Source organism: Malaclemys terrapin, chromosome 9 (assembly GCF_027887155.1).
Source record: "Malaclemys terrapin pileata isolate rMalTer1 chromosome 9, rMalTer1.hap1, whole genome shotgun sequence".
NCBI classification, from domain to species: domain Eukaryota; kingdom Metazoa; phylum Chordata; order Testudines; family Emydidae; genus Malaclemys; species Malaclemys terrapin.
In genome coordinates this window covers 22,957,677-22,971,863 of record NC_071513.1, presented here as the reverse complement: position 1 = coordinate 22,971,863, position 14,187 = coordinate 22,957,677, and the positions used below count along the sequence as shown (strand labels likewise).

Here is a 14,187-nt window from a genome sequence, read left to right as displayed (position 1 = left end):
TTTCTACCCGCCGATTCAGGCAGGTAGTGTAGACCCAGCCTAAGGGAGGGTGAAGTGGGCAGGCAGGGTTATACAGCCTATGCTGCCGTGGCTTCACTGCTATTGTTATTTGAGACAGATCAAAGCGATCTGGGTATGACTACACAGGCTGCAGTCACACCTCTGACTGCAGCTTAGACAGCCCAGCAAGAAAGAATCCAGGAGGTAAAATACATCTTTTAAAACAGCAGCTGCATGTTCATGCCCCAAATCTCCATTTCATTCATTGTACTATCAACCACATCAGGAAAACAAATTTAATTGGTCTAGAAACCCAGTGATTAGCCTTTTATTTTTGAGCTGGAATGTGATACAACAGTGGGGAAAGGAGCAAATATTTGGAGAAATTAGCAGGTAGTGCACATTGGCACAAAAAGTTCATATTTATGGGAAAATAATTCCATTTCTGTATAAAATAGCAGAATCCTGAAGGTTATCAATCCATTGCTATTTATCAAACTAACTTAGCCTACTTAATCAAGCTGATGCATGCAGTTATGATTTTATGGCACTAGCGTCCCCCCAACTATGTCAGAATGGGAAGTCTCTCTACAGTTAAGTAGCCAGATCCAGCAAAATTCCCAACAGTTACTGTGAATGGCATGGCCTTAACTTCAAAGAAGGGAGAGAATCACCTGTGTTTGCTATGGCCCCAATTCAGCAGAGCATTTAAGCAAAACACTGAGGTGTTTTGTTGAACATCAGCGGACTTAAGCAGGTTCTTAACTCTAAGCATGTGCTTAAGTCCTTCAAGTTTAGCACGTGTAAGGAAGAGTTTTGCTGAATAGGGATGGATCCTGAATCGGGGCCTATGTGACCTAATGCAAACTGGTCACAAGGCTCAATGAAGACAACAAAATATAACATACTTAAAAAACCACTCCTAAATTAAAGGGAAGGTTTTGTGCAGGTGCCAATGCCGGTTACTAATATTATTATTTGTACACTATTTGCTTTGCTTTCCCACTTCCAGCTCTCTCCTCATGTCAGCAACCTCCATTGGGACCTGGACAGTCAGACCATCCATCGCCTTCTTCACACACACCTGGCAGCCTAGGCGTGATCTGAAAAGCAGACAACAGAATGAGCCTCATACATTTTTATGGCAAAGGAAAGAACCCACTAGCTGCTCCCACCACCAATGCCCACACCATTCTGTTTGTCCCCAGAGTCATACAACAGCCCAGCTATCACAGGATGGAGCTAGCAGTCCCCACCCCCCCAGAGGAAGGAGATTCTTAAGACATGTTCATAATAGAAAATAAATCACACCCTCTCAGTAACTGGTGCCTTATAAACACAGAGACTGGACTACGAGGAGCAAGACAGAACGTTCCCAGTCCAGAAAGTGGTGGATTTCTGTGTGCCAACTCCAACAGGCAGAAATGCTTACGTATCAGTGAGTCCATAGGCCAAATCCAGCATGTCCAGCTCCTCGTCTGTAATGGCATCCAACTTTTGAAAGACGTCCTCCTCAAAGATGAGGTGACACGTGGAGCAGGCCAATGTCCCTTCACAGGCACCTGTGGGAAGTGGGAGGGGTCAGCACAGTGCATCAGAAAACAGCAAGGAGATAGGGGAGACACTCTTGAGGAACTGTGAGAAGAGGCGGCACTGCCTATACCCAGGCCGAAAGTGCGTCAGGAGAGGTTCCAGAGGGAAATCAAGGAGCCATTCTTGCTACTAACACATTTACTGACAGCCCTGTGCCTCTTATCCAGAAGGATCCCAAAGCCAAATTAATACATAGTTGAAATATGAACATATTTGATACATCCAGATAAATAAATAACTACATTAATACAGTCCATGGGGTGCCAGCTAGGACAGGGCGCACAGATATTGACATTCTGGCCCTTTAAATGAGACAGGGATGTGAAACCCCTGCTCCCCGGACACATACATACTCATTAAGGACTGTGTGGCAGAGGGAGAAGCTGGCCCTCAGTTCAAAGCGATCCGAGTTTGACCCAATTGCAGAACTGATGATAACCAGAACAGCGAGTGACATTGCCAGACCATTGCAAGCGCGTCTGCAGTCTCGCAATTCCCCACATTGCTTATTTCACATTTGTGTTTGCCCTGGTGGGCTTTATTATTGCACCTACCAAAGCCGTCGATGCCCAGGTTTTGATTAACCACCACTTCCAGCAAACTCTGCCCTTCTTTGGCTGTGGCCGTGAGTCTCTCTCCATCCCGGTTTATAAAATGCACCGTCACTCTGTCCGCAGAGCTGTCAAACAAGTTACAGGAGGTCAGTGCAAGCTGGGCCACTGCCACCTATGAAACAACTGCCAGTTGAGCAGGAGAACAAAGCAGTGATCACATGAGGAATTTACATAAGCACCCAGCTTCTTGAAGGGCTACAATGCATGAAAGTCCCTACACTGTATCTTCAGGTGTCAGTCCTTGCCATTCACTGCACAGGGAAGGGCCAGCTAGAGCCATTCAAATCTGAACGGACTCAAACTTTACCCCTTTGGCAAATGTTTCTAAGAATAGAAATTTGGTTAAGGGCGAACGAGCGAACCTGTGCTGCACCTGCAGCCTGGGTATGGGCAAGCGGTGGGAGACTGATTTAAACCCAAAGACATTTGCTATTGCTGGGAGAGGGGGGGGCTCTCTGGGCTAATCCTGTATGGAGTGAAGTGAGGAGACTGCACAGGAAAGCTGCTCAAGATCAGATTTAAATTGTGCAAACAGGGGCTTGCTCTTCCCCCCCCCCCCCCAGGAGGATTATTTGCAAAATGCTCCATTTCTACTCTTTGTTAGTTCAGCCCCTGAAAGAGTCCCTGGGAGCCTTGATCATACACTAAGAGCTACATTCATCCTCATCATAAGAGGGATACAGCTTTCAGTGTATGAATGGAAGTCACACCCGTTTTCACTAGGGCTAGATTTGGCCCTAAAAAACTCTGTATCAGGCCTGCACAACATGCGGCCCGTGTGGGCTCTTTGTGCGGCCCGCGGGGGGTGAGTAGGTGGGCTCAGTGTGTGGCCCACAGGGGAAGGAGGGTTTGTTTCTGTGGGGCGGGCAGCGCTGGGGGGAATGTTTCAGTGGCGCTGGGGGGGTTGTTTCTGTGGGGCGGGGAGTGTTGAGTTTCGGGGGGCTGTGCGGTGCTGGGGGGGGTTTCAGCGGGGGCGGGGGGTTTCGGCCCTCAGCTGTTTTCTTTGGAGTAATATGGCCCTCGCCATATTTACGAGTTGTGCAGGCCTGCTCTATATGAAGGTGAAGGTCCAGGGATTTTGCTGAATATGCCCATTCTGGCTGGAAGTCTGCATAAAACTCACAACCGGTTTCTGCAGGGATGCCTACAACAAATAAACCTAGATACGTTGCCTGTAATAACGAACTATTGCATTATAGCAATAACAATAGATCAGACCCAGCAATCACTGTAAAACCTGAGATGGGTTCTTTCTGCCTCTACTTAGGTTATTCTGAAGTGCTGCTCAAAAGATGGAGAGGGATTTTCTCTGGATATTAAATCACCCATCCCCTATGCCTTTCTTTGCATGAATGCAACCTAATCGGATTCCTGTCGGCTGGAGAAAAGAGATTGGGCAATATGGAGAATGTAGTATAGACAAGGGAATCACAACAGAGGGCTATCAGTTAAACACATCTGGCCCTGAGCTTGCTGTAAAACATACACTTGTGACTCTACTTGGGTTCCCCAGGGTATGCCATGGCAGGAAACATTCAGTCTTTGTGATCTATAAACTGCAAGCACACAAGCTTCATCATATGGAGCTCCTAAAAGTCATATGGGTCCAATTAGCATTTCTGTGGCTAGTGTATTTCTGTTATACAGGGCCAGTGCAACCTATTGGGCGACGTAGGCGGTCGCCTAGGGCGCTAGCATTTGGGGGCAGCATTTTCTTCACTGGCGACCGGATCTTCAGCCACCCCAGTCATCGTCGGCATTTAGGCGGAGGGAGCTGGGGCAGGGGGGCGCAGGGAGGGCCGCCTGCAGCAAGTAGGATGGGGGGGCGGCACGCAGGGGAACTCCCCATCCCAGCTCACCTCTGCTCCGCCTCCTCCCCTGAGCACGCCGCCATGCTCTGCTTCTCTCCCTCCCAGTCTTGCGGCGCCAAACAGCTGATTGGCGCTGCAAGCCTGGGAGGCGGGAGAAGTGTAGCAGCAACGGTGTGGTCGGGGGAGCAGGCAGAGCAGAGGTGAGCTGGGGCAGGGAGCTGCCGCACGGCTCCCCAGGCTGGGGGGGGGGGAGAGCTGCCACAGGGCACCTCAGAGCGGAGGGGGGAGCTGTCACTGAGGGGTGCCGGGGAGCCGCCGCAGGGCTCGGGGAGCGGGCGGAGCAGAGGTGAGCTGGGGTGGGGAGCTGCCGCACGGCTCCCCGGGCGGGGGGGAAAGCTACCACGGGGGGGGGGGGCCTGAGGGTGGAGGGGAGGGTGGGGAGCTGCCGCAGGGGGGGCGGGGAGCTGCCGCAGGGCTCCGTGATGTGGGAGGGCGCAAGGTGGAAGTTTCACCTAGGGCAAGAAACATCCTTGCACCGGTCCTGCTGTTACACATCTCCTATGCAAGGACAGAGGCAGGATTTTGGTAACCCAACTGTGCTTCCTACACAGTGCTACCTCCACAATACCTAAGGGGTAGCCAAACAATTCAGATAAAAGACTTTTTTGCCCCAGACTTAAACAGAACATAGCTAACAATTGCATCATTGCTGATTTTCACAGCTGCCTGTGCTGCTCTGGGTTCCTCCTGGAAGCGAAGTTGTCAAGATACCCCAAGAGGAGCTGTCTGCATGCTGGTTCTGGAAATCTCATGAAACAACCTGTTCTGGCCCAGTTTGGCAGATCAATTACATCCAAATTACAGATGGTGAAGTTCAGCATCTGCTGAATGCTTTGAGGTTCAACCATCACTACAGTAAAGTGCCAGAAAACTCACACCCCAAGGTTACAAAATCAGGACTGACAGCGCTAAAATGACAGGTGAGGGGCTCTGAAAACAACATCCAAGAGCGAGAGAAGTGGAAATCTCAGATGAGGTGAAATCATTCTTGCTGAAGGGAATTTTCAGTTTAAATTGACAGCCCTAGAGACCTACGGAACAGGCCTGCCAACACTGACCTAGAAGAACCATCTCTAGGGAGGAGAGGAAAAGATCAGCCTCTGTATCTCACTGAGTCCTTAACAACATAAGGATGGACATTCTGGGTCAGACCCATGGTCCATATAGCCCAGTATCCTAACTTTTAACAGTGCCCACTGCCAGATGCTTCAGAGGGAATGAACAGAACAGGGTAATTAGTGAGATCCATATCCCCATCATCCAGTCCCAGCTTCAGGCAATAAGAGGTTTAGGGACACCCAGAGCATGGGGTTGTGTCCCTGACCATCTTGGCTAATAGCTATTGATGGACCTACCCTCCATGAACTTATCTAATTCTTTTTGAACTCAATTACACTTTTGGCCTTCACAACATCCCCTGGCAACAAATTCCACAGGTTGACTGTGTGTTATGTTCCTTATGTTTGTTTTAAACCTGCTACCTATTAATTTCATTGGGTGACCCCTGGTTATATGTTATGTGAAAGGATAAATAACACTTCCGTATTCATTTTTTCTATACCATTCATGATTTTATAGACCTCTATTATATCCCCCCCCAGTCATCTCTTTTCTAAGCTTTTGCCCTCTATGCCGACTTTGACAAGAAGTTGGCCAATTCATGTCACCCATGTGAGGACATCTGTCCCATAGGAGCTAGACTGAGACGCTCCCCCAACTCATTTCCCATCAGCCACTGAACAACCAAATTGTAAAGAATATTGGCCTAGTCAAGAGGTGCACTGGTGGCCTAGAAGTATATCACAACACCAGCTCGCTGAGCGTTTAGAACTTGATGGACTGACAGAGTGGCACACTGAATACAATGGTATCATTCTGCATAGCACCTCTGAATGGTGACCTGCCCATACTCCTGTGAATTCACAAGGCAAGAATTGTCTCCAAAGTCAATAGAACTTCACAGCAGCTCGGTCTCCCTGCACCCCACTCTCCCAGGTTGACTTTGCAGATTGCTCTCTCAGCCCTCTAGAAAGGGATGTCACCCATCTAGCAGCTTCTGATACATTCCTGAGCAACAGAAGTATTGCTGCAGCTAGGTGGCCTTGCTTTTGTCGTTGCTGGCATCAGAAGAAGGTTTTGCAGCCTTGAGAATGATGTGTTTGTTTAGTAGAGAGAATTGGCCAAGCCTGCAATCCTCTGGTTTGCCCCTTATACAAGGCTGAATGAAACAGCACCCAGTTTCGCACAGTCAGAGTAAGACTTAAAGTGAGCAAAACTCAGCAAGGCCACATTCCTGGAAGCCCAAGGGACAAAGAAACATGCAGTGACACTCAAATGTGCTGGGAAATTATAACACAGTCTACCGATTTCTTAGCAACATGCTCATAGAGTGCAAGTACACAAAATCAAATGACCTAAGTGTATACCAAACGCTCTGAAGTTTCCAGTGTAGCTGCCCAGAAGGATGTGCTACATTGTATTTACGCTCAGTTGCCTCAGGCATGCTCTTGGAAAGCCTGAGAAGTAAGCAGAGGGCAAACTTGTTTATTAGGGATATCCCGGAGACAGTTGAAGCAACAGCTGGGAGTGCTTAGGCAATGTGTTCATTCCTAGCTGTGCTGTGCAGCAGGCAGAAATCAATTATTTCTGGCATAGGGTAGGGTTACCATACGTCCGGATTTTCCCGGACATGTCCGGCTTTTTGGGCTTCAAATCCCGTCCGGGGGGAAATCCCAAAAAGCCGGACATGTCCGGGAAAATCGGGACATGTGGGGCCAGCGGTGCTGGGCTGGGGGCCAGGGCCAGGCTGGGGGCCGGGCCGACGGTGCTGGGCCAGGGGCAGGCCTGCGGTGCTGAGCCAGGGGCAGGCCGGCGGTGCTGGGCCAGGACCCGGCACCCCAGGGCCCGAGCCGACCCAGGCTGGAGACACCGGGGGGGCCAGACTGGGCCGCACCTCCTCCTCTCACCCCCCCCTTACCCCCAAATCAAATGTTCGCGGGAAGCAGGGGAGGGGGCGGAGTTGGGGCAGGGACTTTGGGGAAGGGGTGGAGTTGGGGCGGGGTGTGGGTGTGGCTGGGGGCGGGGCCCCGTGGAGTGTCCTCTTTTTGGACACTCAAAATATGGTAACCCTAGCATAGGGAGTCCTCCATTGATCTCTTTCTATCAGTGAGTGCAGAAACAGATGAGAAGGACCTAGGCATAGGTGCCGACTCCGTGGGTGCTCCAGGGCTGGAGCACCCACAGGGAAAAAATGGTGGGTGCTGAGCACACACCGGCAGCCACCCTATATCAGCTCCTCCTCACCCCCCCCACCCCGGTCGTAAGCAACTGTTTTGCAGCATGCAGGAGGCTTGGAGGGAAGGGGAAGGAGCGAGGACGCGGCACGCTCAGGGGAGGGGATGGAACTGGGTGGAAAGAAGTGGGGTGGGGCGGGAAGAGGTGGGGCAAGGGTGGGGCCTTGGGGAAGTGGTAGAGTGGGGGCAGAGCACCCCCCGGCGCTTTGGAAAGTCGGCGCCTGTGGACCTAGTTCAAACTGTTTTCATTCCCCTCTATCATTCCCAAATGCATTAGATAGAATTTGTAGCATATACCTACCTCATTGTAATGAATGGTCCCTGATCAATCCTTCAGAAGCAGGTGAAAAAATTTACCTGTGAAAACTCCACTGTGGGAAAGGGAGTAGAAATTCCTTCCCTCTACCAAGCTTACTGATCAGATTAACTCTGCACCAGTGATGCAGAATCACCATGATTGTGTCTAGCACCATCTATACTCTTAGATAATAGTTGATCACGAGCATTAATCGTTACGATTATGCCCTTGTTACAGTATCTCTCTAAATAATGAATTGCTCTCTTGAATCCTAGTAAAATGGATTCCATCAGTGGCCTCCAGTGGTAGAAAATTTGAAACACGGATGATTATCTCTTGAAAAAGCCTCTGCCTAGATTTAATCTAAATTGGCAGGAGAAGGGAGCAGAAGGGTTGTCTTATTTCCTTGTCATTTTCAGGACCCCCTATGTGTTTTCCCATTGCTACATAATTCAGATAGGCAAGGTATAATTCAGAGAATCATGTACCGTAAAGTTAGGAGGTCTGCCTATTGCTTTTCAGGGAGTTTCAATCACAAAGCAATACCTCGAACATTTTTCAGGGCAGGACCCCCTGGAGATGAAAACAGTGAGAGAAGTCAGGCGGGAGACCTGTTCCACAGTAGGAATGGTTTCTTATACACACTCATGTGACATGAGTAACAAAAATGGCCTGTTGCAGCCAGAGGCAAGCAGCGCAGTCCCGTTTCACTAGGCAGAGAAAATCTTCAGAGCCATTTCAGCCGCCCGCCCCCCACTGAGATTGACTGAATCTCTCTCTCGGTCAACAAAGCAAGGCCATTTAACAGTCTGTGGAACTTTTCAGATGTCTGAAGTCAGTGTCTCCCGGAATCTTTCCCATTTGTCCTAGAAACTGAGTAAAAGGATTGACTCCTTCAAAATAGAGAAAGGCAAAGTGGCGGGATTGCACTTAGAGATGGGCAAAATGCTTTGGAAGAAAGAAAAGCAAACTCCAACCTTCACCTACTTTCTGAACCAAGCCTTTAGAGCGTCAGCCATCACTAAGACACTAGTGCTACAACCACCCAGGCATGGAACTTCCATTGACTTCAAAGGGAATTCAGCATAAGAAATTCATGTGGGATCATGCCCCAAGTCATATTCTTGATTAAGTGGGTGCTGTGGCAGCTGAGTGATAGCATGGTGCAGCAGACAGAGCACTGGACTGAGAATAAGGCACCCCGCGTTCTGTTGCCACTGACTCCTTGTATGAGTTCAGGAAAGTTACACAGCCCTGCCGTGCCTCAGTTTACCTCTCTGTATAATGGCAATGATGATAACCCGCCTTTTAAGGCACTTTTAGATCAACAACCGCCATTGTTAGGTATTTATCAATCTTTTATTTTTTTAAATCATTACACCTTACCATCACTGCCTTAGATTAGTAAAACTGAATGAATAATTTAGGCTGTTTACTTTGATAATCTCACACATCCTGCAGTGTAAATCTCACTGTCTAGAGGACTGAAATGACTTGGAAGATTTTCTCTGGCTTGTCAAACAGGACTCCACAGCTTGCCTCCTTATGGTTACAATATGCTGTCCTTATTATGCATATGGTGGATGGGTGCATGGATGTAAGCAACCATTCAACTCTGTGGCACAGATCTCCTGCCTTACTAGACTAGTCAGTTTCACTCTCCTGTCTTCACAGACTATTATTCCAACCCTGCGGGGGAATATTTAAACAACATAAGATTCAAACCTCTGGTTGATTGCCATTTTTACATCATGACAGAATTCCTATTTATATTACATTTTGCAAAACTCTTGTTATTCCTTAACAAAATCTTGGACCAAGATTTTCAAGAGAGTAGGGATTTTGGGTGTCCAATTTGAGACACATTAAATGTGTCTAATTTTCAGAGACAGGTGCTCAGCATTTTCTGAAGATTTCTGCAAGATGTTTCAGTTTGGGCATCTCAAAAACTGAAGCACACACAGTCACTAGTCTCCTCAGGTTCTATTTGGTACAGAAAACTAGTAGAGGAGTGGCCCTTTAAATGTTTATTTTTTCAAAGATATTTTATAAGGCCATATGAAAAAGCATGGTGCCAAAAAGTACTGCTGGAAAGAATTTAGTAAGCAACAAACTAATTAAAAAGGAAAACAGTTGATAGTGGCTGTTCATAAGTCCCATTTAACAGGCTTATCACTACAACTCCTTTCCCTAAGGTCAGATAACAAAGTGGCCTATTGTGTTTTCCATTTTGCTGGCTGGGCTCTTTTTCTAGATGGGTCTTAATCTTTGCTAGCAGATTAAAGCCTGACTCGGATCACATTTGTTTGGAAGAGCTACAAGTTCCTTTTCTTTTCCCCAGAGAAATGGGTTTTCCTTCCATATTACCCTTAACACAAATGGAGCTCCTTCAGGACTACCTAGAGAAGATACCATCAGAACTGGTGAGAGACTTGAGGTAAAACTCAGACCCACCCAGAAACTGTGTTTGATTCTGCATCCCTTACTCTCACAGAACAGCACCATTTACCTCAGTAGCCTCCCTTGTCAAGCCTGCCTCCACAACCACCCTGCTTTGCCAATATTCCCCAGCCTTGTTCTCCCATTGGTCAGCTTCTCTCACAACCTCCTCCATAGCTATTCCTGTGCTGCCCCTTACATATGGCACGACCTCCTTGAGCAAATCTGCAAAGCTCCTACCCTGCCCACGCTTACGTCCTTAAAACGCCACTACTGCTGTGCTCCTTACAGTAAGCCGCGTTGCCTTGTACCTAAATTGCCTGTTGTTGGTCCCCTCAGGGCCGGTGCTACCATTGAGGCCAACTAGGCGGTTGCTTGGGGCGCCAAGATTTGGGGACACCAAAAAGCGGCGCCCCCAATTTAAAAAACAAACAAACAAACAAAAAAAAACAGCGGTTGCTGAGGGAGAGGGAGTCTGAGCTGTGAGCAGGCAGCCCAGGGATTCCCCTGGGTCAGCGCACTGCCAGCAGCCCAGGGGAACCCCTGGGTCAGAGCTGCCGCACGGATCCCCGGGCCGGGGGGGTGGGGAGCTGCTGCGGGGGGGTGCCTCAGGGTTGGGGGGGAGCTGCCGCACGGCTCCCCGGGCTGGGGGGGGAGCTGCCGGGGGGGGCACCTCAGGGTGGAGGGAGGGCAGGGAGCTGCCGCAGGGCTGGGGCGGGGGGTGCAAGGTGGGCGCGAAACTTCCTTGCACCGGCCCTGGGTCCCCTTTCCCTCACTAGTTGCCGTTAGATGGTGAGCTCCTTAGAGCAGGGACCATACTTCTCAAATATTTGGAAAGTGCCTGCACATCATGGACAATATGGGCAATAACAAACCACACTAAATGAGTAGCTTGCAGCACCAGGCTCTATGCTTTTAATTGACATTCTGCTTTTAAAACCACCCAAGGATTTGGTGCCAGTGAAATACCCCTTCCCTAATCCAAGCCCATTTGCTCTTTGGTTTTGGATCAAAGATAAATGCTTTGATCGGACTATAGGGGGTTGACCTGTTGATTGTTTGGGCCCAATGAGGCATACTCTGATCCCCGGGGGATTTTCTTTTAAAGGTGCTGAAAGCAGCTGTAAGGCACTACACCTGACCTGCAAGATGCTACAGGGCTCAGTTTATGTCTGATTTAAGACATATTTTTAATAGCTAATCCAAGGATGGATTTGCTGACCGCTGCAATCTCCAAACTGCTTCTGGGGTGTGGCCCTGGGCTGGGATTCTGCAAAAGGAGAAGGAAGAAATTTTTAACTTGTGAATTTAAGAAGAGCTGGATTGATAGGATTGGGTCTTCTCCCAGCCCTTATTCCTGAATACTCTCCCCCATCCTTTAGCTAGCAGACTCATCATTAAAAGACAGTCCTATCAAAGAACAGGAGCCTCTTTAGAATGTGCTATCCCGATGGGATCTTAAAGTCCTTCTGCACAAAGAGCTCACGTGCTCAAGAACCGCCATTGGTTACTGTTCTGTGTAGTGCCATGATGGAGAAGTGGGTTTGCGGCTTGGTCTCCGCCCTACAGTGCATCCCTGGGTGGAAAGTGAGGAACCCATAGTTGTTCAACAGTGCCCCCTGTGGCCAATTAAATAGAAGCTCTTATTGGGATCCATCCACTGGGAAGGCAGATGGCTCCAGCATGCTTGCCCAAGAACGGTGGAGGGACGTAAAGATTAGGAGATCCTGAGGGGGAAATGTAAATAAATGGTGGGATCCATCCAAGAGAAAACAGGGAGAATTTGAAAAAAACAAAAAAAACAAAAAAATGTGTGTTCCTGTTTGTATGTTAATAGTGTAACAACCCTTATAGTAAATGTGGAGTCAGCTGTATTGCCCCCAAGGAGGAGTTCCTGAGAACCTTCTGCTCCCAGCTGTGAGGGTGACAGTCAGTGCAGTGCAATGTGAGGTGCTGGCTTCCGCCCAGGAAGTGCGTGCACTGCTGCCTGCGCAGGGCTGCCAGCCTTACCAGCTGGGGAATGAAGGACAAGGTCAGAATCTGCACTCACGTGGCTGGAGCTAGAAGCCTTGGCCAGCCCCAGGCCATGTGCTGAATACATCCTTCAAAAAAACCACATCACACTACACTAATAAAACCCTGAGAGGATATCTGTAATTCCTTAAACCCCACCGGCCCTTTCTGAGAAAAAAAGGTTACTGAGGTGAAATATTTGACATCTTTAGGACAGATGACATGACCTCACCTTTCCCTTAGGCACTGAAATATAAACCATCCTGCGGCACTAGAGTATGTAAAGCCACCGTATTGGAAAATGGGCCCTGGAGCCTTTTGTCACACACTGGGAATCCAGCCCTACTGGCAGTGACTGAGTGTATTTATCCTCTGATGGGTGTTTGGAGGCATAGGGAAAATGATGCAAGTCTCAGACCAATTTCTACCAAACAGGGGTCCACATCACAAAAAAGCTGTCATGGTTTGCATTAATTGGCCCCCTTTTCAGCTGTCTCCGCAGAGAGGCCGAGGACTGGCTGGGGCAGTACAGTTCAGCTGGGCTCGGGAACCTGGCTTTTGCACTGACCTGCTGTGTGACCTTGTCAAAGCCACTGCTTATCTCTGGGCCTCTGTCTCTTCCTCCACCCCCAGGTGTCTGTCTTGCCTCTTTAGATTGTCAGCCTGGCCTCTCACCCTGTATTTGTACAGCACCTAGCACAACGGGACACTCATCTCAGTTAGGGTCTCTATTATAACACAAACAAACAATAACCATCACCAGGCTATGGAGACTCAGCTGCCCTCTCACTGCTCCAGCAGTGAAGCACTTGGCAGGAGAAGAGGGAGAGGGAAGCTTGCAGTGCTGCTATGAATAAAGAAAGGATTTCATTCTCCAGGGCTGTCCAACTAGCACTAAATTCAGACAGAAAAGAAAGGAATCAGCCAAGGTACATAAATGTTGCCACAGTCAGAGAAATACTAGTCCCCAGCATTTGCTGGAACTCACTCAGATCTAAATACAGGAGGCATGCATAGCACATGCTAAACTTGCCCCTCAGTGGCTACCCCCCACTAAATATTATCTACTGTCCCAATTCAACCCCCTGTCAACTGCTCTCCCTTTAGGACACCAAGTACAATAAGCTAGTGAGAGTACACAGGGCAAGAACAGCAAAACATCCACCCCAGTTGTCCCTCAGGTGGCATTGCCTCTTTCATTCTAGATGCAGGTGAAGCCATATCTCCCACAGACCGGGCTGTGGTCTCGCAGTGCCAGTCTCACCTAATTAGGGGATTGCCTGCTATTTATTTTAAACATCCTCACTAATTTGTCTGTCCCATCCCTGCACCTCAGCAGGCCGAGATAGAGGAATGAGGGGTCAGACTGTTTTTTCCTGAAAGGTCCTGGAAGAAATGAGGTAGAGTTGAGTCTTTTGCTTACCCTGTGTCCCTTGGGACATCATGGAGCCTGTGTGTGGAGCTGAAGCTTCTCTCTGGCTGCAGGCTGGCAGGTGCCTGACTGTGCTCAGCTACTCTGAGGCATTGAAAAGAATTAACTTTGCCCAAATTAAGTCCATTTAGCAAGGGGCGGATAAGCCGTGGAGCACATCGGGCCATCATGCTAGCTGAGTCTTGCTTTATGTTTCCTTGTTCTTTTTTTGTCGCAGGGCTGGCTAGCTTCTGAGGTATAAGTACAGCTGAGAGGGGGAGGAAATCTAGGACAGCCTCCCTATGGAGGAGGAAAGAGGGTGTATCTTGGACCTGACTATAGCCCAACCCACTGGTGGAGTTTTGTAAGCAGCAGTAACATGCAACCCCTGAGCAGGTTAGAACCCCCAACTGATCACCCTTCACTATTCTTCCCAACTCCTGTTTCATTCTAGCAATCAAACAAAGCCATTTTCAGATGCTATCTTCAGTACAATGCCCAGCTACAATATGTATGTCTGACCTGTGGGTTGAAACAGTGCACTGGGACTTGAAATTATTGAGCTCTGTCGCTGTCTCAGCAAGTGTGTGTCCTTGAGCACTTAGACTAGTGAGCTAGGACTCCTGGGTTCTATTCCTGATTCAGATGCTGTATC

At 48.8% G+C, this 14,187-nt stretch overlaps 1 protein-coding gene across 1 annotated transcript; it reads right to left on the bottom strand.

The window, feature by feature from the left end:
• Positions 1-312: 312 nt before the first annotated feature.
• Positions 313-13,789, bottom strand: LOC128843383 (adrenodoxin-like). Its single transcript, XM_054040190.1, has 4 exons — positions 13,545-13,789; positions 2,148-2,272; positions 1,433-1,562; positions 313-1,103 (listed from the first exon to the last, which is right to left on the bottom strand). The coding sequence occupies exons 1-4, from the start codon at positions 13,721-13,723 to the stop codon at positions 986-988; spliced, it is 552 nt and encodes a 183-aa protein (XP_053896165.1). The 5' UTR covers positions 13,724-13,789; the 3' UTR covers positions 313-985.
• Positions 13,790-14,187: the final 398 nt, after the last annotated feature.